Below are 23,841 nucleotides of genomic sequence, written 5' to 3' on the forward strand. Positions count from 1 at the left end.
GGGGACAGAGCGGAGCGGTGGTCTGCCCTAGCACGAGGCACCAGACCCACCCCACCCTGGTCCCTACCTCGGGAAGGCCCTTCCGCTGGACCGGCAATCCTCTAAGCCATCGGTGGATCAGAGGCTGGCCCTCCAGCTGCCCAAAGGGCCAGGACGCTGCCCGTGAGGAGACCTCAGGGCCCAGAGGCCCCTTTCTGCCCTGACTCGGCTGACTGCCACCCCCGCCCCCCCATCTAAGGTGGCGCTATGTGACTGCTGGACCAGCAGGAGGTACCCAGAGCAGAGAGGAGCAGGGCTCGGGGAGGGGCGGGCAGGGGGAGAGGGGTTACCTGCAGCTGCCGGGAAGCTTTGGCGGGCAGAGGCGGGGGAGAGGAGCGCGGGGAGGCCGCCGCGGGGCCGGTCCCCAGCCCGGCCATCAGCTCCTGGTACCACTGCTCTAAGTCTACGGCAGGGATAAGCAGCTCCTCCATCTGGAGTGGGGCGTGGGGAGCGGGCGTGGAGAGCAGGCGGGGAGGGAGCGGGGAGGGGCAGGTTGGAGGAAGAGTAAAGGAAGGCCTCAATGAAGGGGGAAGCAGGAAGGTGAGGGGGAAGGGAAGGGAGGAAGGGAGAAAGGACAGCATAGAGAGAAGGAGGAGAAAAACAGTGAGAGAACAGTTGCTGCGAACACGCCGAGGGCAAAGAGGAACAGTCAGGACACAACTCCCAGACCGGAGACTCGCGCTCCGCCAGCCCTGATGCTGGCGGCGGCCGCCGCCGCCCACAGGCACTATGCACTCCAGGGCTGGCCTGGGCTGGCCTGCGCCGTCCTGAAGCTCCGAAGCCGGGAAGCCGGGGCGGCGCGCGCACGCACGCACGCGCACGCACGCACACGCACGCACGCATGCACGCACACGCACAGCCACACCAGCCGTGGGCTGGGGGTGGCAGGAACACACAGACCACCAACCTTGGGTGAAGGCGTGAGAGAAGCGGAGGAGGAGGAAGAGGGCAGCACGGGAGGAAGGCAGGTGGTGGGAACCAGGTGCCGGGAGGCAGAGGCCCAGAAAGGCAGGCCTGGCGCAGGGTTTGTGGGCACGGGCGAGGCGCCCCACATCGCCTTTAGCTGCTCAAGCGTCACGTACTTGGGGGAAGGCCAGGATGCGGGAGGGAATACAAGAGGTTAATGGAGCTGCGACCCAAGAGATGGCCCTGCCCGTGGGCAAGGGAAGGGTAATCCTAGGAAGCGAAGAGCAGCAGAGCCTTGCACAGCCCGGGAAGGCGAGTCCTCTCAGTAGGACGCCCTGGCGCCACAGCAGAAGGCCTGCCCCTCGCTGAGCCGTCAGGAGCTGCAGCGCCCGAGGCCCCCGGGAAGAGAAGAAACCAGTCCCCACCCCCCTTATGCCCGCTGCTCTTCTCCCTCACCGCTGGAGACAGACCCTGTCGTCCCCCAAGCCCCACCCAGGCCTGAGGCACCATCTGGGCACCCACGAGGAGGCCCAGGTGGGCTCCCTCCGTGGCTGGTACCTCACTGTCAGGCAGGGCCTGGGCGAGCACGCTGGGGGAGGTGGCAGAAGCATGGGGGTCCAAGCGGAAGCACAGCTGGAGAACCTCTGCCAGGCTCACATACTCCTAGGGTGCCCGGTGGGAGGGGGAGGGATGTGCAGAGAAGAGGTTAACAGGGTACAACCAGGTACCCAACACCCAAACTCCATGCCTTAGGGCCACCACTCCATTCAATACAAGATCCAGAGCAGGGGTGGGGAGCTCAGCTGCCCACCATGGCCGGAGACAGCTGTTGTGGGCAGGGTGGGGGGAAGGGAGGACCAGAAAAGGGCAGGCAGAACAGTCTGAAGGCTCTTCTTGACCTCTACCTTTTGAAGCTGCCTTGCCATCCAGGCAGACCCTGAAGGCCCACCCCTGGGTTTGCTCTGGGTTGGGGACAGGAGAAGCCGAGGGAAGGCCTTCCAAGAGTCCACTGAAGATCAGGACCCGGCTCCCAGACAACCCTTCTGTCTCTGACATCTTGGGCATCCCCAGTGGGGCACACACATGCGTCCATGGAGTACCAGCCACCATTCCCGAGCATCTCCTCGCACCCCATCTGCTGGGGCAGGAGCTGGAAGGGGTGGGATGGAGACACCACTAGGGAGTGAGCTAGATGGGCTCTGAGAGAGAGAGACCTTAGCAGGAAACAGCTCAAAGCCCAAGTAGAAAAATGGGCCCAGTGCCCATGGGTTAGTACTTGGAGAGAGATACTAGCACATTAGCTTGTGGGGTGGGAGGACAGGGCCTGGCATAGTCCCTGAGCATATCCTTAGACCCCGGAGCTTATCTAGGTGTCCCAGGCATGGCAGGCATCCAAAATGCTGCTGAGTGCACAAGAGCCTGAGCCTGCCCTATCCAGAGGGAGCCCCAGCCTGGCCTAGCTCCAGAGGGCAACTGTCCTCCAGGGCTCAGGGAAAAGGAAAATGAGCTGGAGGATCCAGTGGGTTGTGAGAACTGATGAATGGCATGCAGAACATGTGCAAATTAATATGCAAATCGGTGCTCTGGTTTTGCACGGGCTGCGCAGGCCCTCTCCGGAACAGCAGGGTGGCACACACACTCACACTCTCACAAACTCTGGCCAAAGGGTAATGGCCACGCGCCCTTCAGCTGGGCCCGTGGGGGAAGCTGTAGGCAGGAGCTCAGCAAGCAGGCAGGCAGTGGGCACAGCAGGGCAGGCAGTTAGCTGTGATTACCTCTTGTGCTTTGGGGCTGAGCTGAGTGGAAGCAGGTGGGGTTAGGGGGACAGAGGAGGCCCCAGGCTCAGAAGACCCTGGGAAAGGGACCAGAGTTGCAGATCCCAGCCCCATCTCTGAGGACTCGGAGATGAGCAGTTCAGCCTACAGAGAGGGTACATGGTGAGGGGCCTCTCCCCTCACGCAGCCCAGCCACCCCGCCCCAGGCCTCAGTTGCTTGTGCAGTGAGGCAGGTAAAGAGCTTGGGACCTGGGGCACATCCTGGTTGGAACTTACACCTCAAGCATGCAAAGACTCGGGAAAGAACGGCTTAAGGGACGTCAGAGCCCACTTCTCAGCCAAGAGCATAGCTCTAGACTGAAGCCCAAGGAGCTCCAAGGTCAGGACCCCTAGATTCCTGTGCCCCCCCTCAAGGGGAATCTACCCAGCCCTAGCCCTTACCAAACCTCTGAGCTGCCTGTCCTCCCCACTCATGCCTCCTGAATCCCCCAGATGTATTTAATCACCCAAATTGGCAGCATCAGTAAGCTCCTCCGAGCCAGAAAGGTATCTGAAAAGCAGCAGCTGGTGGCCACAGAGGGTCAAATCCCAGACCTCAGGGCCATTCCTACTCAGACCTCTCCAGTTCGGGAAAATGTCCCCATACTCAACCTCAGGGGCGAAGGTGCCCCATGTGGCTCCAGAGCCTCCCAAGAGACCCGCTGGGCCTGAAGCTAGGGCCAAGCCCAGAACGTTCGTTACCTCTTTGAGGGTGGATGTGGTCTTCGGGAAGGACCGGCCTCCTGTGAGTGAGTGGTATCTCCCCTCCAGCACAGTCAGTCTCTCCTTCTCCTACAAGCCCCAAGGGGCCAAGTCAGCACGGGGTGGGGGTGACGGCACGGGGGAGGACCAAGGGAAGCGGGTCCCGCCTGGCCTCCACACACGTCTCCCACCATCGCGCCCCAGCCCACCCCGCCTGGGCTACCTTCTGCAGCAGCTGCAGGGAAGCGTTCTTGTCCCTTGCCAGGCGCTCCGACTCTTGCACTGCCTGGGCCCGGATCTGCCCCGCCTGGCTGTCCAGGATTGCCAGGCGCTCCTGGAGGAGAGGGGGGCCAGTCAGTCAGGCCTGGGAGACAACAGGGCTGAGCCCACGGGAAGACCCGTGGCTTGGGCGGAGGTCATCAACCAGCCCTTCTGCTTGGCTTCCACTCACCCCGGGGAAAACAGGCAACTACGGTCAGTTCCTCCCCTCAGCCCTCCCTCAACCAGCAACTCCTGTGCCCTGCCGTCAGCGAGTCCAGAACCCAGGGTGCAGTGAAGAATTCCCCACCTGCCCCGCCCCCACCGCCACCCCCCCAAGTCTGCTGCCTTCCCGGCCGGGACCTCCTCACCAGCCTCCCGCTCCCACTCTCTCGACTGTCTGGTGGGCTCCACACTGCCACAGATACCTTCTTAAAATGGCCTTGGAGGTTTGTTTTTGTTTGCTTATCTGAATTTTCGAACCCTTCTAAAAATATATACATATTACTTGAATAATTTTTTAAAAATTCACCAGTAAGATTAGATGACTCCTCTCCTCAAAATCTTTGAGTGACTCCCCATTACTCACAGGCCAGAGCAGGGACTCCGAAGCCGGCATTTGAGGGCTCCTGGAACGGGGCCCCCACCGAGTCCCCCCAGGCCTGGCCGCGGGGTACAGCAAGCTGCGAAGCTGCATGCTCTCAGGCCTTTCTAACACCGCCCCCTTAGCCCGGGAGAGCGGCCCCGACCTTCCACCACCGAGGGCTCACTTATCCTCCAAGACCTTCTCTCCCAACACCTTCCTCAATCACCACTCAATTTCTCTGCTCCTCCCTCTGTGCTCAGATGACTCTGTAGCGCCCTCTGCCTCATACTACGGGTACTTATGAACATGTGTCTCCATCACCACCCTGCCCAGGCTGTCCGATCCAAGGGCAGGGTCAGTGTCTTAGATTCTGCCTCCATATCCCCAGTAGAGCTTAGCACAGTGCTTGGCTCAACAACCATGTGCTAAAAGGAAATGAAAAGAGAATAACGTGAGAGAGAAGGATGGGGGATGGGGGAAAAAATGGGCTGGGTTAATCCTAGGAGGGCTTCCTGAAAGAAGTGGCCTTAAACCACCACCTTTAAGAGTAAGACGTGAGCAAGGAGGGAGGGAAGAAGGGAGCTGTCCTAGATCTGGGGTCAGCCCGAGGGGTAATCCCCACAGCAAAATCTGCTGTTTATTGAGAACCTGTTAGTACTCAAGAACTCTGCTAAATGCTTTGCATTTGTTACCTCATTTAATCCTCTTTTGAGGCAGGTACCTTTATGCCCATTTTACAGATAGGAACACTGACATAGGGGCACCTGGGTGGCTCAGTTGGTTAAGCATCTGCCTTCGGCTCAGGTCATGATCTCAGGGTCCTGGGACCAAGCCCCATGTGAGGTTCCCTGCTCAGCGGGGAGTCTGCTTCTCCCTCTCCCTTTGCCCCTCCCCTCACTTGAGTGCGCATGTGCCCACACTCTTTCTCAAATAAATAAATAAATGAATAAAATCTTAAAAAAAAAAAAAAGAAGAACACTGACATATTTAGGAGCTAATGAGTGCTAGAGCTGGGATTAGAACCAAATCTGTTGGGACTCCAAAACCAGGACTCTGAACCACTCTGGATCACAGTGGAGACGGGAGCACCAGACACCAGGGCAGATGCAGCTTGGCATGGTTGGGACACTGGGAGCTGAGGGAGGAGGGGAGGCTGAGCAGGCTCAGGAGAAAGCAAGGGAAAGAATGTGACCCCCCAGGGTCCCAGTGGCTCAGCTCGGTTCCTAGGAGCCAGGGTGGGCATGGGGAGGAGAGAACAGGAGTCCAATCCTACTGACCCCTCCCAAACTCCCTGGAGCTTACACCCACCAGAACCTCAAAGGGATGGGATGAGCTGATCTAGGGCTCCCGGCTGCATCCTCTCCAAAGGGAAGAGGAAGAGGCTGGAGAAGTGCCAGCCCCTGGCCCCAGGGCAGTACAGCATAAGGAACAGATACTTTGGGGCCAGGCGGGCCTGGGGTCCAATGCTGACTCTGAAGCTTGTAAGCCGAGAGGTGTGGGGCAGATACGTAGCTTCTCTGAGCCCTCGTTTTCTTGTCTATAAAATGAGGATAAGAGCACTCGCCTGTGAGAGCATCATAAGGTTGGCATAAGATAACCCAAGAAAGCCTCCTGGCACACACCCACGTGCTTGGGCAATGCTAGCTTGCTTCCTTCCTTCCATCTGTCTCGCATCTGGAAGCGGATGCATTTGTAAGGCAGAGAAACTCAGGGAGAGGGGCAAGGGATCCAGACGCAGGGGGAGGGCCAGCAGCTCCCCACATACCACCAGACTCAGGCTAGCCTTCGAGACCCCAGCCACCACTTTTCAACACCCCTCCCCTGATCTCACTGCCCTCACCTCCCACCCACTCACTCCAGCCGTCGCAGGCACGTGAGCTGCTGGACCATCCTCCCTCTTCTCCTCCCCGACTTAACACAAGCCTCCTCCCAAATGTACTCCCCACCCTCACATACACACACACACCCTGTCCTGGGCTGGCTGAGGTCAGGAGCAGAGGATCACCGCATCTGGAGCTCCAGAACCGGTGAGGATACCATACACAATCCCCTTGTTTTCTGGCTTAGCTAAGGCTGAGCCACAGCTGGAGCCTAGGGGATGCCCTTTCTAGGACCACCGGTTGGCTCTATATCCAGACCTCAGCACCTTGTACGTTTCCCAGCACGTCCACCAGACAGACAGATCTACACGAGCAGCAAGCCTCCCCCCAGCCTCCTCCTCCCCCATCTCCACCTTTCATTTCTCTGCCCACCAGGGCCGACTCCGAACGGGAGCCCTGTCCACTCTCCACTGGGAGCCCACACTCACTAACAGCCCCTGCCGTCCGCCCAGCGCCCTCAGACTACCCTCAGGGCCCATGCTGTCCTCACACACGCCGTCCTGCTTCATTCTCTTGACAGCCTGCTCTTGGTTTGCAGAGAGGGAGACTGAGGCTCAGAAAGGTAAAGTTAGCTTTTAGGGGGTCATCAGCTGGGATCCAACTCATTGGCCTCCAACCTCCCCGCTGGCTCTGAGCAGGGGATGGGGCGGCGCGCACCTTCCTCTTGGTGATGCTGCGAAGCAGCTCGGCCTGGCTCCGGAGCAGCCCCTGGCCGGCCAGCTCCCGCTCCTCCTCCACGCGGCTCTCCTGCTCCAGCTGCTGGAACTCCAAGTCCTCAAACAGCTTTGTCTCCGTCTCCAGGGCCTCGGCCTCCTTGAACGACAGTGACAGAGGGGGTCGGGCAGTGCTCGGGATACCACTCTGGGCCTGGAAGGCCAGGCCACAGAGGGGGGCGGGGGAGTTCTGAGGGCTGGCCCCAGGGAAATCGGGGAAGGGACCTGCCCCCGCCCAACCCCCTTTCCTCTGCTTGGGTTTGCCCCTTGCGCGGAGCATCAGTGCCTGGAGTAGCAGAAAGGAGAAAAGCGCTCCCCCCATCCTTCCCGGTCCCCTCCAAGCCACAGCACCGACCCTGGTGTCCGGCAGGTACTGCAGGGCCCAGGTGGTCCCGTCCCACCGCTCTCCTCTCTTCTGGGTGGGTGGCCCTCGGGGGCCAGGGAAGGGGGGCTGGTGAAACTGACCCTTCTCAGCTGCTCCTGTAACTGTTCCCGCACTGACTCGGGGCAGTTATCGAGCTGCGTCTGGAGCTCGGCGTAGAGCGCCTGGCGGGCCTCCAGGTGCCTCCGTCCCGCGGCCAGCTCCGCCCTCTCCTGGTCGGCGGGAGGGGGGGGGAGGGCGGGCACAGGGGAGAAACAGAACACACACTCCTCAACTCCGGCCCGCGGGCAGCGGCGGCCATGGGGGGGGCGGCCAGGGAGGGAGAGAGCCAGAGCCGGGGAGCGGCAGGGCGGTGGGGGGAAGAAGCCGAGGAAGAACAGAGGAGAATAAGCGGGAGAGGAGAGAAGAAGAGAGAGGGGGAAGGCGTGTGGGAGGGGTGAAGCACGGGAGAGGCGCAGGACACTCGCAGGTGCAGGGGGCCGTGTACGACAGCCAGACGGGAGGGTCTTGGGCAGAAATTTTGGTCTCTTGGAGTCCTCTGGACTAGAAACTGGGGAGGTCCTAAGAAAAGCCCTCTGTCTTCTCTCCAAACCCATCAAGGCCGAAGCTGCTTCCCCATCACAGACGCCCAGCCTCTGGCCCCTGCTTCTCCCCCTCTTCCACCGCCTGGAGACCAACATTTCACCCTGGGGCAAAGGGTAGAGCCGGCGAGGGTTAAGTGCAGGGGCCGGGAGTGACTCAAAGCTGGAGATGTTAAAGCTCCGGGCAGTCAGTGCAGCGGCAGGACCCCAGCCCGACTCCCAGGGCCTCCCTCCCTCCTGCCCAGGGTGGAGGTGGGGGGCTGGTGCTGCAGGCTGAACTCCAGCAGGAGAGGGTTGCAATTAGTTAGGCCGTTGCCATGGCAACAGGAGCCCCAGGAGTGGGTACAGAGAGGAGGTGGATAGCTCTGTCTGGGGCGAGATGACACCTCCGAGGGCGGGAAGGGGGACAAGGGGAGGAGCTGGTGAGTCACCCCTCCGAAGGACAGGCAGAGGAGAAACTATGATTACTGATTCCAAAACCAGAGTGGGGCCGTGGGCTGGGGAGGAAAGCCAAGTGAACCTTCCCCACGGCCACCACCCCCACCCCCCACCACCACCTCAAATAACTGGGCTCAGAGAGAAGGCACTGTCCTGACTTCCAGGCGATGCCAGGTCAGTGAGAAAGGAAGTTAGGCAGCTTCCCTCTGAAATGCTGAGCTTACTTGAAGTAAGTCCCTATGAGAAATCCTGCCCCGCCCTCCCCCGACCCACCCCCCCCAATCCAGGGAGAGGAGGACCCAATCAGGCCAGTTCCTGGGGTCCAAGAACCTCCCCCTCATTGGACTCAGCCTTTACAACACCCTACGTTCCCGATGGCTCAGGGGTGGGAGAAGGGGAGAGGCCTACTCATTCCCACCCTCCGGCTAGGGTATCTGAGCTTGGGAAACCCCAGGGGGGAAGCTGGGAAGGGCAGCCACAGTGTGGCAGAGAGAACCCGTCCAAACCCTCCCCAGGCCATGCCACCCCAGCTGCACCTCCAGACCCCTCAGCTCCGAAAGCAACAGAGGGAAGGGAGGCAGATGGCTAGAGGACAGCCGGCTTCTCCCTGCTGTATGGAGGTGGCACCCGGGACTCTTCCAAATGGGGGGCACTCTTCAGGCTGAGAAGCACCCCGGCTAGGCATTTCCCCCAACCTTGACCCCTCCTGCCAATGCACCATTGAGTAAAGTTGAGCTGTGCCCCCTGTCCATTCCTTTCTGATCAAAACCCTGGAGTCCCACACCAAGAAAGGAAGGAGGCAGAATTAGACGGGGAGAGGTCAAGGGCCACGGTGGTGCCCCTGGAGTTAGTACGAAAGCAGGCGTGGCTCAGCCCTGCCTGGGTGGCACTGGCAGTTAGGGGCATGCGGAGAGCCCAGGACAGTGATTAGAGGGGGCGTTAGTGCAGGCCTGGTTGGTAAGCGTGGAGTTAATTTGGCACAGAATTTGGGAGTGTGGTTTTGGGGGCCAGAGCCAAAGCTCCAAAAACAAAATGGGGGGATGTCAAAGAATTTTTAAGGAGGAGGAAGACACTCTCAAAAAAATTCAGGAAAATTAATTCTTGGAAAAAATACTTCAAGTCCAGAAAGAGGTGGCCCAGCTCCACACTCCAGAGCTTTTGGCACGTTGTTGGGCATCTCGGGCCTGGCGGGCACGGCCCCTGTGGGACGGAGCGCCCCCTGCAGGCTGGCACGGGATCTGAAAGGGGCGGGGGTGGGAGCTGGGACCACCTGGGATGGGAGGCTGCAGATCCTGAAGGCTGAGGGGAAGCAGAGACGTGAGGGCCATCTCCCAGAGATCACATCCTGAGCACCCGAGGCATGCCGGGCAGGAGGCGTTCTCTCGATGGAGGGACCCAATTCCGAACCACTTCCCAGCACCAGTCCCTCAGGCTGTGCTCACTGCCCAAGCAGCAGCTTTGGCACTGCCTAGAAGGGCCACGAAGGACCGGGAATGGCAGGCACCCACAGGTAGCACAGAGACCCAGACAAAGGAGACCCCAGACCAGCCCCTGACAGTGCCCTTCAAGCTGGTACCTTCCACAGAGGACAAGGCCCCCTGCTCCTGGGCAACACAGGGACCGCCAGGTCTGCAGGCTGGCTGCCGAGGGAAGGGGTAAGAGGCCTAGAGGAGGCACTGCCCCTCCCCCAGGCCACCGGTAGCCAGCCCCAGGCCAGGCCAGCTGTGCGTTACCTTGTCCCTCTCCTTCTGGATGCCGGTCTCCAAGGACACCAACTTCTCCTGCAGCTGGTCCATTGCCTTCTGCTCCTTCTGCAGCAGCACCCGCTCTGCCTCCCTCTCCCCCTGCAGCAACGCCCGCTCCATTTCAGCCTGGGGGTGACACCGGGGCCACGGGAGAGCCAGTCAAGGCGGACGGACTCAGGCCACTCCAGAGGCCTTGCCTCGGCGGGGGGAAGAGCGCAGCCAGGGCCCCCACGGCTCACCTCCCGGGCCGACTCCTGCAGCTGCTGTTCTAGCTCCTTCACGCGGACCTTGAGCTGCTCCACGTGCCCCAGCACCTGAGCCCGCTCCTCCTCCAGCGCCAGCGCCTCGGCCTGGAGCTTGGCGCCAGGTGCATCTTCATGCTGCAGGTGGAGAGAAGCCATCAGCTGGGGGCGCCTGGAGCCTTCCATGATCAGACTCAGGGAATGGAGCCCCGTTCCTCAGGGCACTTGGGAGGGGTAGCTAGACCGAGAGAGGAGGCCAACTCCCCTCCCCGCAAGGGAAGCAAAACCAGCTCAGCCAAAGGCAATGGAGGTTCACCCCTGAGCGCCAGGCCCGGAGGAGGCCCCACGGCAAGGCCCGTCAGAAAGCACACCCATAGCCTGGGAACCACATCAACACCGCCTCACCTCTACACCTCACGTCCCCAGTCTCCTCCCAAACCTGCCCCTTTGGCGACCTCCCCCTCCCCGGGCCTCGGCCCCCCCACGCCGGCCTCCTCTGCCCCCCACCCCGCCCCACCTCCTGCTGGGTGCTCTCGGTGCTGCTGCACTCCTCCTTGAGGTTCTCCTCGTCAGAGCGTTCCACACACTCCCACAGGCGCTGGGGGGCACCCCCAGGCTCCTCAGCGCCCCGCCCAGAGGCCCCCATGGCCCCTGAAAGGCCCCGTGAGGGCCTCCGGGCTGCCAGTGCCAACGCCGCCGCGGCCTCCCCAATGCTGGGCAGCTCCCCGGCCTCGGGCCCCCCGTCGGCCCGGCTGTACTCAGCACACAGGTTCAGGATGGTCTCCAGGCGCTGGCGTTCCTGGGGAGGGGGCACAGAGCAGGGCATGAGCGGCGAGGGAGGCCGGGTCCCAGCAGACCTGGAGCCAGGCGCGGCGTGTCACCAGGACGGAGAGCTAGGACACCAGGTGCTCGGGGCTCAGGAGGAAGTCAGGAGAGCCCCAAACCCAAGGCCTGCGGAAGCAAAGGGAAGGAGGGTGTCCCAGGAGTAGGCGGGACGAACCAAAGCCACTGTGCCACCTGCCCACATGGCTAACCCCTCCCATCTCCCAGTTTCCTTTCCCTTTTCGTTCTGTCCCCAAGGGGGCTTCCTTGCGGACACCCAGCCACACGAACTGGTGAGCAGGCTAAAGACCACGAGACACTGATAAACACTTGGGTGCTCATGCTGACTCGGACCCACAGAGATCTACAGACACAAGGGTACACAGGACCCCCACCCCCCACCCCGCACACACCAGTCCTGACCCGCGAGGACACAACATGTGCGCTGTGCTTACATTAACAGGCAGGTCCTGGCGCGCACGGACGCACGCCGGCACACACACAGATAAACACAGCCTAGCGTGCAGACAGGTGGGCACTGACCCAGACCGGGCTGGAAACCAGACCCACAGGCAGCTAGGGATCCCAGGTTCCCGCAAAGCTGCGCTCGGCCTACGTACACCAGGCCAGACAGACCTGGGACACGGTCCTCCTCATGCTGGCCCCAGCTCCAAGGTGCTCTCAGGCAGCACGCCCGTGTCTTCCCAGCCAGGTGAGCCGCTGCCTGACCTTGAAGGCCCAGGCCCAGTTGTGAGCGCTCCAAGTGGCTGCCACTTCATCCACCCCCCTCCCCACAAACAGCCCCAGCCAGATACCTCTCAGGGGCCTATGAAGTGAAAGAGGGATGGTGCAATCGTGCTCCCGACCTGTGGCCCCCTCTCTCATCCACAGCACCCCAGCCTTGAAGCCCCCCTGTCCCAGACCTCAACCTCGGGTGTCTCTCACTGCACAGTGTGGCCGTGACCCCAGACACGTACCCAGCTTCCTTCCTGCTGCCTGCCCAGTTCCATGTCAAAAACAAAACCAGGAACAGAGCCTCCGGCACCCAGGAGGCTGGGCCAGTGCCCCCGCCCCTGCCCCAGGACCCAGATAAGCAGCCTGCAGGGAGGTGGGAGGGGCAGGGCAGGGAGCCTCTGAGATTTAAAGTGGCAGGAGGGGCAGGTCAGGGCTGGTGGTGAGGTGTGTGCTTGCACCTGGGGGTGGGGAGCCTGGGCCCGTCACTCCGCCTTCACCAGACTCTCACCAGACTCGCTGCTCCCTATACAGGATGAGCCCCCAGGGTGGTCCAAGCACGCTCCTCGAGGCCAAGGCAACAACAGTGAAAAGAAGATGTAGCGACAGAAAACACTGGGGATCCTGCCTCATCTCTCCCCCAATCCGCGACACAAACACACTGGCCCGCACCCTCAACCTCACCCAAAGCTGTCCCAACCTCTTCGGAAAAGCTCTCCAGACAAACCTCCTCATTTCTGGTTCTCCTCCTCAAACCAATCCCACGGTCCCTGGACCCCCCAGCAACCCCGTGCTACTCACAATCCATTCTCCTGTCCATGTGCTCGAGTGTCTACACACCAGCCAGAGCCCCCATGAGCTCCCTGCGCTATCCGGGGAATCCTGGCCCCTGCCCAACTCAGATGCTGTCCCTAGGACAGCTGCCCAGAGCCACACCCGGCCCCCAAATGCAGCCACACGTGTGCACCCACGCCGATGCACACAATCACAATCGGACGGTCCCGCCCAGGGTCAGGCCAGGGGCCGCCCTTCCCTGCCACCCACCTTCCCAGATGATCCTGCCTGGGCCAGGGTGAGCAGCTCCCACCCATTTGCAAAAGACCAAAAAGAAGAAAGAAAGAAGAAACTTTTCTAAAGAACAAGGGGCTCTTCTAAAAAAGGAGCCTTGGAAAGACAGGAGATTCCAATTCCAGCTCTGCCCAAACTACTGTGTGACCTCGGACACACCCATTCCCCTCTCTGGGCCTCAGCCTCCTCATTAAGACCCGCTTCTCCAACTGAGAGGTGCCAGGCCTCACCAGAAATGTGGTGCGTTTTCCTAGAGCTTTGTTATATTCAGGTAAATAACGTGAAATTTAATTTATACATTAAAACAAATGCCGTGTTATAGAAGAAAAGCAAGATTAACGTGAACTTAAAATAAAGCCTTTGAGATTCCAAGCAAAGTTCTTCAGGGCACCAGACCCCTGAGATACAGGTCACTAAGGTGCCTCCTGGAAGTAGAAAAGCTGGAGAAGCCCAGGCCCTTCCAAGGGCCCCTCCCACTCGGCCAGCTGGCCTGCCCGTGCCCTGGCAGGGACCCCGCCATGGACGGTGGCGGCCTCCCTGGCATCCGCTCACCAGCCTCTCCATCTCCTGCTCCCAGAGACGTTCTTGGCGCTGCCGCCGGTGGTACTCCAGGAGGTCGTCCTCATTGTCACTGATCTCCGTGATGCTATTTTTCCGCTCCCGAGTGACAGGCACCCGCAAGTCCCCACTGGACAGCTTCCTCTGGGCGCGGGGGCTCTGGAGGGGCGAAGCCCCAGTCAGAGAGCCCAGACTGTAGGCTGGGCTCAGCCTGCCACTGAAGCTGCCCTTGCGGGGTGCCAGGGACTCTCCAAGCGTAGGTGAGGGGCTCCGTGTCCTCCGGCCCCGAGCCCCCAGGGTCAGTGAGAAGTCCTCTGGTGAGGCCCCATGGGCGGCCCAGCGCCGGGGCCGGGGACTCTCTGCCACTTCTCTGGTGAGCTTGGGATCTGGAGCAGTCCTGGTGGGCATGGGGGACAGCGCCCGTCGGGACAGAGCCGGGCTCAGCGGAGGGAGTTCTCGCATGCTGTCCAGGCCCCGCCGGCCCAGGCGGGGACTCTCGGGAGGCTGCAGGGTGCGGGCGGCTGGCCCATCGGAAAATGTTCGGCCCACCAGCTGGCGTGAGGGGCTGGTTGTCAACAGCCGCTCGGTGCCCGGCAGCTCACGGAAAGGGCTGGGAGGGCGGTCCTGGAGTGTGCCAATCTTGTTTCGGGGAGCAGGGACTGGAGGCTGGAACTTGGGGCTGCCAGGAAGGCTGGTGGGTTGGCTTCGGGCCCCGGAAGCTGGGTACTCACTCAGGCTGATAGCCACCACGGGCAGCTGTCCACCCAGCCGGGGGCTCTCGGGGGCTCTGCGGGCCTCCGCCAAGACAGTGGCTGCAGGGCTGTCTGTCAGCAGACCTCGGAGGCCAGGACTGGGAGGCCTCTCGTGACCCCCTTTCCTGCCCAAGCGGGGGCTCTCAGAGGCACGGGCACCGCTCGGTCGGGACTGTGGGGGCTGCAGGGCCAGATGGTAGCTAGAGGAACGGGCAGGTACCAGCGGGGGCATGGAAGGCGCTGGCTCCTGCCCGCTGGGTGAGTGGCTGGCACAGCTTCCGCTGCTAGCTGGTGAGGAGAGTGGAGAGAAGGCTGGAGACGTATTCTCATAGCTGGAGCCCACAGACATGGCGCCAGGGCTGGTTGGGGGGGACAGCAAGTAGCGCCCCCCATTAGCCATGGGCGACAGTGGGGAAGTCGCGGCAGGCTTTTTGCCTGCAGCTCCAGGCTCCTCTAGCACCAGTGAATCCATGATTTCCTGCAGGTCCTTCTCAATAGAGCTCACCAGGGAACTGTGGCTGGCACAGGCGGAGGGTCCCCGGGTTGCCGGCTGTGGGCTGTGGTTGCCATTCACCAGGCTTTCTGACCCTGCTGGTGGGAAACGCAAAGACGCCTCAGGCCCTGGCCTTCAACCCTTGGGAGCTAAGGATGCACGAGAGTGAGGGCACTCTCCGGCCTTCTCCTAGCAGAGGCTAGGAGAGCCAGGTGATCTGGGTGCTTCTCTGCCACTGACCCGCTGCGCAACCTTAAATCACTTGCCCTCAGTTGCCTTCCTTTCTATAACGGAAGGGGACTGGCGCTGCTTGCTGGCTTTGACGTTTTCCAGCTTATGACAGGGTTGCTAACAGTGCCAGCCACTTCTAGGCCTAGTGGTGCTGGGCTCACCCCAAGAAGAGGCCCCCCCGCCTTGGTTTCCCCAACCTCCTATCCCTCTCGTTCAGGAAGGGCAGATGGACATTCTGTAAAGGGGCCGGGGGCACGCTGTGGAGCTGGCCAGAAGTTCGGGGTTGTGGGGGGGTCCAGTCTAATAGGACATGAGGGCCTCCCAGCACAGCAGCGGAGACCCGGGAAAAAACACAAACCAAACCTCCAGCGCTGGGCAAGAGGGGTGTCCCGTGCCATTCTGTGCGGCCGGAGGCAGGGAGGGCCCGGCGCAGCTGGGCAGCCCCCGGAAGCCAGACCGGCAGCTCGGTGCCTCCAATTGTTAGCCCATTGAGCCAGGGCAGTGAGAGCCTGCCTAGGCCCCGCCCCGGGCCTCGCCAAGCAGCCAGAAGTCCCTAGAACCACTGCCCCGGACAGCCGCGGGAGTGGCATGACGAGGCGAGGGTGACAGCAGAGTAAAGCCAGCCAAGGCGTGGACTGGGAATCCAGGCTCCTGCGGGGCTCACCTGACGTCCCTGCCGTCTCCACCCTCCCCCACCCCCTAGGCAGCTGGGTTGAGGGGCATGGTGCCAGTTCCCTGCAACAACCACCAGCTCTCCCCTGGGGTTCAACAAGTCCCACACTCACAGCAGCTGTTCTGCCGAGTAACGGGCTGGCATAGTCTGGGGGAGGGGCAGGGCCCGAGGACCTAATCACCAGCAGGTGGGACCCCCCAGCGCCTGCAGGGGTTCGACCTAAGGCTTCCTTCTGCCCCCTAAGGCCACCGTCAAGGATGAGGCTCACTGGTGGTGACACAAGAGGCACCTAGTGGTTAGGGTCCCAGACGCTGAGGTGGCATCTTCCAGTACAGTGGGGCTGCCAGAGCCCTCTGTCCCAGGGGCACATGATTCCCCAACCCCAGCCAAGCAGCACTTCTTGGATCTCTCCCAGTAGCCAGACTGCCTGGCATTCTCCACCAGTGGCCCAATGGCAGGTGGCAGCAAGCCCAGACCGTGGGTAATGTCCTGCCCTGACACCGCAAGCATAACTGGAATGGGCAGGGAGGAAGACCATCCAGGAGGACCACCAACCCAACCCCCGGCCCCAACTGGGCATCTACCTGAGCCGGGACTGTAGGGGGGCCCTGGGGCCCGGCCCCCGGCCGGAATCATGCTCTTCATCCACTTGGCTTCGGCTGGGTGGTTAAAGCGGAGGAAGGTGGACTGGCCCAGGCACAACATACAGCCTACAGAAAAAGCGAATGCTGAGAAGGGCAGGTAGGGTTGAGGCAGCCCTCACCCCAAAGCACTAGCGGGCTCCAAAGAGCCCTGGTGCCTGCACTCGGGGTCTACACGGACCCCACCTGACCCCGCCTTAAGACAGGGCAGAGTGGAAAGAGCACTGGTTTGTGAGTCCCAAGATCGGACTCCTAGTCCTAACTCTTGTTACTAGTGGTGAGATCTTCAGGTGAAGTCACCTCCCCTCTGAGTCCAGTTCTCTCAGTAGAGAAATGAGGATAATACCACAAACCTTGCAAAGTTAATAAGACAACATATGTGGGCGCCTGGGTGGCTCAGTTGGTTAAGCGACTGCCTTCGGCTCAGGTCATGATCCTGGAGTCCTGGGATCGAGTCCCACATCGGGCTCCCTGCTCGGCGGGGAGTCTGCTTCTCCCTCTGACCCTCCCCTATCTCATGCTCACTCTCATTCTTTCTCTCAAATAAATAAATAAAATCTTAAAAAAAAAAAAAAAAGACAACGTATGTGATGGTGTCCTGTGAACAGGGTTCTTCAGAGAACACAGACACCCACGTCCCCCTCCCCCAACCTGCACCAGTGATCCATCTATCTGCCCCTTGGGTGGAAAAGTCAATCTGAGAGGCAGCAATTTCCAGGATCAAAAAAAGCTCCGAGAGAGGGAACAGGGGAAAACCATGAATCAGTTAGATGCCCCCGGAGGAAGCAGATTTTGCCTCCTGGCTCAGACTCCTTATCATCCTCCTTATCATCGTGTGGCCTGGGGAGAGCCATTACCCTCTTTCTCTCTGACAAAACACCCTCTGGCCTGCCATCTTCCTGCTCCTTGGTCTTCTTTGGAATCTAGCCAAGCCTAGGGCCAACGGGCCCTACCTCAGCCAAGCACATTCCCAGGCAGCAGACACAGGCCCAGTCCTGCCCAGTAAGTGTGACTACATGGAGAGGGGAGGGTGTGTGGGAGCCAAAAATGTAGCCAGGGGCACCAAGAGTGTGCACAGCTGCCGGTGTGCCCACGGGCGCCTGAGCCTGGCTCACAGCACTCCTCCTCCTGGCCACACTACAGGATTCCTGCAAAGGATGCTGTGCTGGGAGACGCCAACGCCCTGGTGCTCTCTACAACCACCCTCCCACTTTGTCCACGCCCCTGCCCCCAGCCTACTGACCCAATCTGGTGCCACTTGGCACCCCCCAAGCTTCATGCCAGTCTGAGCTAAGACCGGCAGGGAAGTCTACATTCCTGGACGCTGAGACAGTTCAGCTCAGGCAAGCCACAAGGGCAAGGGGCATCCAGGCCACGTGGATACTGTGGCAGGCCCCCCACTGAGAAGCTCAGGAGCCCACTGCTGGGACCTTAGGCGTCGCCGTGGCCGGTAGGGAAGGGGCTAGCGGGCTGAGCAGCCCATAGCAGATAACCAGAGTGGGCAAAGCCACCCACTGCTCTGGCACACCCAGAGGCCCTCCCAAGCGGGTGGGCACCAACAATTCTAAAGACTGATGGATGGTTAGGAGAGAAGGGAGCCTTCCCCGACAAGCCGCCAATCAGAGGAGCTGATCCCAGAGTAATCATAACTGGAATAAATAATAGCCAACCACACTTCCACCTAATTACAACCACAGCTGTTTCAGAAAGAGCCCTGCTGGCCCCTCCCCCTCCTTTCAGCCCTTTGACAAGCTAATTAATGATGAGTTCGCAGGGTCTAGACAGACCCACTCAATCCTAGATTGATGGGGGTGGGGTGGGGTGGGGTTTGGTGGGGGAGGATTGGGAGCCTGATCACATAGCCCAGTCTGGGACTGAGGTGGGGAGTCTGAGTGGATTCCAGCCCATCGTGCCAGGCCCACCCAAGGAGGCTGTGGGCACCCAAAGACCCCCAGCCCTGGCTTCTGTAGCTGAGAGCTCCCTGCCCCCCTCTTCTACCCCTCAGCCTCCTCCACAGAGGGGGTGTGGCCTTGCTGCCTCTGGGCTATAAATAGGTGATGCAGCAGAGCTGAATCTGTATTAATAGAGCGGGCAGGAGGGTAACAGGACTCAAGAGCAGCTCAGTCCTGCCCAAATTAACTTTCTATTTGCACTCAGGGGCCCCAGGCATTGCCCCAACTCCGGTCCCTACTGCCCCAAGGGCCTGGTTAGCCTATTTCTGGGAGGTATCCTCCTCTCCCGGTCCACTCCTGCCCCACACCTCCAAAGGTCAGCCCACTCAGGAAACCCAAGAACCTCTTCTCATCCAGGCAAAGTTGTGGCCGGTGCCCCCCATCCCCAAAGGGGCACAGGGCCTAGCTGTGCGTGTGTGCAGGTGGGTGGAGAAGCTGCACATCTGGAGGTGAAAAAAAGAACAAACAGGGCAAAGGAGAGGGCGGATCCTATCTCTGGGAGACACGGGGGGGGGGGGGTGGAACACCGCACACAAACACTCTCTCCTACAAGCTCACACACATACCCGCTCCCAGAAACACAGGCAGGCAGACCTGCTCCCACACTCACGGACTGACAGTCACTGTTCAGCGGGCCACGCAAATAGAATGGACTGGCCAAAGGGAGGCTGGGGTGAGGGGAAGATGCGAGGAAGGGCCCCCGCCCTTCCATCAGAGACCCCTCTCAGCCCCAGCACGGGCTTCCCCCATCCTCATCAGGCCCCCTCAACCCCTTCCGGAGGCGGGTCCATGGAGGGGACTTCCGAGCGCGGGGGGAAGATGAGGTCTGGCCGGCCGACGAGTGGCCCCGAGCCCAGACCTCCCACTCACAGATGTTCAGGGCACACAGACCATCGAGTCTCACAGGCCCCCATCCCCCCCGCTCCCCCAGGGGAGCCGGGCCACCCCGCCCCCCGCCGACCCGCCGTCGCGCCCTCAACCCCCCAGCCCCTCCCAGCCCCCCGCCCCAGCCCCAGCCCCAGCCCCAGCCCCTCGGCGCCCGCTGCCCGGGAGCTGCGGCCGGCGGCGCGGAGGACTCACCGCCGAGCCCGGACCTCCGCAGCGCCGGCCCCCGCTAGCTCGGGCCCTCCAGGCTCCCCGCCCGCCCCGGGCCTGCGAGGGGGCGCGGGCCGACCTCCCGCCGCGGGCTCCGGGCTCGGAGCAGCTAGCCGCCAGGCAGCCAGCAGCCGCCAGGGCCCGGGGAGGGGCGGGCCGGCCACCGGCGGGGGAAGGGAGCCAGGGAGGGAGGGACAAAGGAGAGGAGGAGGGGAAGAGGAAGTGATGGAGGAGAGGCGAGGGGAGCGGGATGGAGAGGGCGGGGCGGGAGGATGCGGGCGGCCAGCCGACAGACCCGGGACTCCGAGTGCGGGGTGCAGGAGCAGAAGTGAGACGGGGAGGAAAGGTGCAGGGGGAGGTGACGGAAGGAAAGGTAAGAGGTAAGTAGAGGCCAGAGGGTGAAGCGTCGGGAGGCAGGAGTGAGAAGCAGGGTCTCACTGAGAGCCCTCTGTGGCTGGCCTCCCTCGAGGCCCCGGGAAGGGACCAGCCTCGAACCCAGCTGGCTGGTCACCTTGGGCCAGTCACACTCCCTGGCCTCAGATCCCTTATCTACAGAATGAGGAGGCTGTCCTCATTGACAGCAAAGGTTGGGCTCTGACATTCCATGGCTCCCAGGGCTCCAGCTAGGTCACTAGGTCCAGCTCCGGCCCTCTCTGCGGGCACTGTGACAGGGTCAGTCCTGGGTTGGGAGTTCAGGCCTAGGCGGTGCTCTGTGCAATGTGAGCAGCACTGAGCCTGGCTCCCCTCTCCATCCTAAACACCACCCTGCTCCCCATACTCCCAGCAGCTCAGCTCAGCTCACCCCACCACCCAGGCTGGACCAAGGCACTGCCCCTTCCAAGCCAGCCCACCCGCCTGGGGCTCCAGAAGCCAACCCCACCTCCTCCCAACCACCACCACCAGTTGTGCTAGTCTTCCGAAGAGCTCTCGCACCCCAGTAAGGCACCTTCCCATCTGGAAAACACAGTGCCACCTGTCTCTGGAGCCCCCAGGGGCCGGCTGGGCTTCTGGGCCAGGCGAGTACCCACCCCCTAGCCCGGGCCCCAGACAGTTCCTCTTGTTCCAGAGACCCGCCCCCTGGACACCAGAACCTTAAGGGACACACTGTTTTCTCTCAGATGCACTCCATACGCTCAGAGCTCACATGCCTCACACACGTTCTCTGATACACACCAACACTTGCCCAGTCACACAGACACTGCCTTGGCTGTGCACAGCGAGTCATACAAACAGCCCAGCCGAACACACCCTGTCTCTTATACACGCTTATTCTCACCCACATAATACCCCTCTTAGTTACACACTCCTTCAGGCACAGACATCCTTTCACTCAGTCCCTGGAGAGACTCTGAAATCAAAAGCCAACCTCCTTAGAGAAAGAAAGGATTTCTCCACCCTTGCTAAACACCTACCCACACTGCCATACTCCACACTCACACGCACACGTGTATCTACCTCCCCTTCTGAAGGAAAATGGAAGAACCATATAGGGTTAAATGCAAAATAGGGGAAGACTTTAAGAAAAAAATCTCCTCAGGAAGAATGATTCATCGGTCTGGAAACTGTGACAGCCAGCTGGACAGACCCAGACAGACACGGAGGATGCCCGCCAGTGAGAAATAGGGCAGGAGGCAGGCGCAAAGAAGGGAGCAGCTAGACGCTTTTGCTTTTTCTCTCCTTCTTTTGATCTTTATCTTATAGCAGAGGACAGTTGGAAGCTTCACTCCCATTTTACAGAAGGGATAACTGATAATTGGGTGGGAGAGGAAGAGGCTCAGTGTCCTGGATCCCAGAGGGAGATAGCTGGATTACCCAGGAAGCCCAGCTCCCCGGCCACATTCCAGGGAGCCCCCCTCTTCTGGCCTTCATACAAGCCCCTACCCACCAATGAGGGGCTTAGGGAGGGAAGGAGACGTGGAGACTGGGCTGGCAGCGAATGCTGGGAGTGGATGGGGACCTACTGTCTAGACAGCCTGGGCCCTGAGCTGTGTGGCTTTCTGGGTCCTCCCCTGGTCTGTCCCCTCCCAGAGCTTTCATGTGGTCTGGCGCTGTGGTCCCAGGGTGGGGCAGCCTGGCCGACTGAGATTCCTTCCTATTTCCTTGCTCACATTCCCAGCTCTACATCTTGCTCCGTAGAAAAGAGGACAGTGGTGATGTGCCAGAACACCGGGGTATGGAGGTGGGATCGGGCTCGTCCTCGGCTCCCTTACGCCATGCTGCCCTGTCCGCAGCTTTAGCGAAAGCTAAAGGCTGGCGTCTGCTTTCTGCCTGCTCCCCCCACCGCCCCCCCCCCCCCCCCCCCCCCCGGCCCAGGCATGGTCCTGCTGGAAGAGCCTGTCACTGCCATCTCTACTCCTCATGACATGTGCCTCCCCAAGTTGCCTCTGGCTGGCACGGTGCCCAGAATGATGCATCTATGGACGGCCTAGCAGGGCCAGAACGGGCTCCTTGTTCTTTGTAGGGTAGCCCTCTGTTTTTCAAAGAGGAGGGTCCTCCTGTAAGGCTGGGGCAGGGGAACAAGACAGGGAACACGATCCTCTTGTACATATGCCCACAGATAGGCACGGGGCCAGTGAGTTCTCAAACCCACCTGGGACTGCACACATGGACCCTTTGGTACCGTCAGTCCTGAGTTCACCCCCGTCCCCCACGTGAACACGCTGATCCATAAACACAAGGAAAGACACAAACAGTGATACACAAGCCCAGAGTCACAAACACATCCGGAGATCTATAAACACACTCCAGTTACACAGACACACAGAGATAGCACATGCACACACACCCCCCTCCCCGAGCCACCCAGTTTCCAGGGAAACGCACTCCCAAGAATGTCCGGAGTGGGGCCCGGCAGGGCTGGGCTTGGTGCCTTGCTCCAGAGATGAGACAAGGAAAGCCTCAGCTCCCGGGAGCCCAGGAGAGGGGGAGTGCTAGGGAGAAGAACACCCGCTCCTTTGTGCCTCTGCATACCCCTCCCAGGGCTGCCAAGCTCCTGAGACAGGCAAGCCCAGACAAGGAGGCTATGGGAGTGGGAGGGAGCCAAAGGGAAGGGGGTTTAGGGTCAGAAGAGAGTGGGAGGGTACATACTTGGCAGGGTGGGCCCTTGGCTGGGGAAGAGTTAGGGGTCACCCGGGCCACAGGAAATGCCTAAGAATTCCATCTTGACCCAGGCCCTCCCTCTTCTCAGGGAGCTAAATGATGCTCTGGAAAGACTGCACACGAGGGCCCTACAGAGCATCCGTACCTCCACCCTGCTCACAACACACGTGTTCTTGCCCATGGATGCGAGGGATCTGGGGCTGGGGGAGTAAGGGCTGGGCTCTTTCTCTAGCCTTCTTTGAACTCTGCCCCTCCCTCTCCTTGCTGCTCTTCTAGCTCACTTCCACACACCCAAATCTTGGGGACGATGTTCTCTTGGAGGTTGAACAGGACTGTCAAGAACCAGATGGCATCACAGCCAAAGCCCCAATTTATGGGGGTTCTTCCTCTCATCTGGAGTCAGACAACTTGAAGCCCCAGAAGAGGCAAGGGCCTGCTTGCTGCGGCTGCCACTGGCGGACCTGCGTCCCTGAAGCCACATGTCCCCCTCACGCTCCCAAGGGCAGGAAGAAAGGAGTAGGGCAAGGTTGGGTCTCCTGGGTCAGCTGTGAAGGGAGTAGCATCTAAAGAGAGCCTAAGGGATGTGAACAGAAGGACAGAGGGAAACAAAAGAATGAGTGGGATTTCCACTGCCAAGGAGCTTCCAGCGGGGAAGAGGAGAGAGTCCCCAGGAAACAGGGGCGGGACGTTAGTCCTCCTGCTCAGAGCCAGGCTTGGCCCACAGCTCCCAGCCTCGCATCAACCCCCTCTACCCCCCACCCCAAGCCTGCTTTGCTCACTCCCCTAATGTGACGATTCACTGTATAAATGGATGCCCAGGGCAGACACACCTGGTCTGTCAAAGTGCCACCTGGGCCGACCCCTAAACTGCCCGGTCACCATAGGAACTCGGGGCCCCAGTTTTCAGAGCCACCTGACACAACGGAATGGCCTGTGACTCTGGGGAACAGGGTGGTAACCATATTCATGACCCCAAAGCTACTGTCAATGGTGTTTTACCCTGAGTGAGCGTGTCCTCAGCTCTCACCTTTGCTCCATCCCCATCGGGGGGTACTGGCCTCCCTCTCCACCTCTGAGTCTTTTCAGACCGACTCCCTCTTGGCATCACGGAGCAACGCCGCCAGGGTTGTCCTCACTGTTGCTCCAACTGCTCTCCCTTAACCATCACTAATGACCACTCCGCCGCTGCCCCCCGCCCTTTGAATGCGGTCATCAGAACCTCTCCCCCCACGTCCCCCCACCGAAGAGGTGAGCGGAGAAGAAAAGCAGGCTGAAGACAAATCTGGATGCTAGAGGAATTTGGGATGTTCTTGACGCACGTCCAGAGGCACCTGAGCACCCCGCTGGCTCTGGCCCCGGCGGTTACCATGGCAACCTCCACAGCAGGCTTCCCCAGCCCCTGGCCCAGGCTCTTCTGTTAACAGAGACCGATGCCTCTG

The 23,841-nt window shown here is 60.8% G+C and overlaps 1 protein-coding gene across 1 annotated transcript in view; it reads right to left on the minus strand.

Moving 5' to 3' along the window:
- The window catches only part of PHLDB1 (pleckstrin homology like domain family B member 1), a 72,137-nt gene that overhangs the window by 40,617 nt on the left and 7,679 nt on the right, over positions 1–23,841 (minus strand). The window contains exons 5-15 of the mRNA XM_044919790.1: positions 16,200–16,325; positions 13,461–14,806; positions 10,804–11,085; positions 10,284–10,424; positions 10,033–10,170; positions 6,843–6,998; positions 3,685–3,795; positions 3,462–3,551; positions 1,504–1,608; positions 330–470; positions 51–136 (exon numbers count right to left, since the gene is read on the minus strand). Coding sequence (XP_044775725.1) covers positions 51–136; positions 330–470; positions 1,504–1,608; positions 3,462–3,551; positions 3,685–3,795; positions 6,843–6,998; positions 10,033–10,170; positions 10,284–10,424; positions 10,804–11,085; positions 13,461–14,806; positions 16,200–16,325 — 2,722 coding nt within the window. The remainder of the gene's footprint in view (positions 1–50; positions 137–329; positions 471–1,503; positions 1,609–3,461; positions 3,552–3,684; positions 3,796–6,842; positions 6,999–10,032; positions 10,171–10,283; positions 10,425–10,803; positions 11,086–13,460; positions 14,807–16,199; positions 16,326–23,841) is intronic.

The sequence above is a fragment of the Neomonachus schauinslandi genome, chromosome 11 (genome assembly GCF_002201575.2).
Source record: "Neomonachus schauinslandi chromosome 11, ASM220157v2, whole genome shotgun sequence".
In the NCBI taxonomy this organism is placed as follows: domain Eukaryota; kingdom Metazoa; phylum Chordata; class Mammalia; order Carnivora; family Phocidae; genus Neomonachus; species Neomonachus schauinslandi.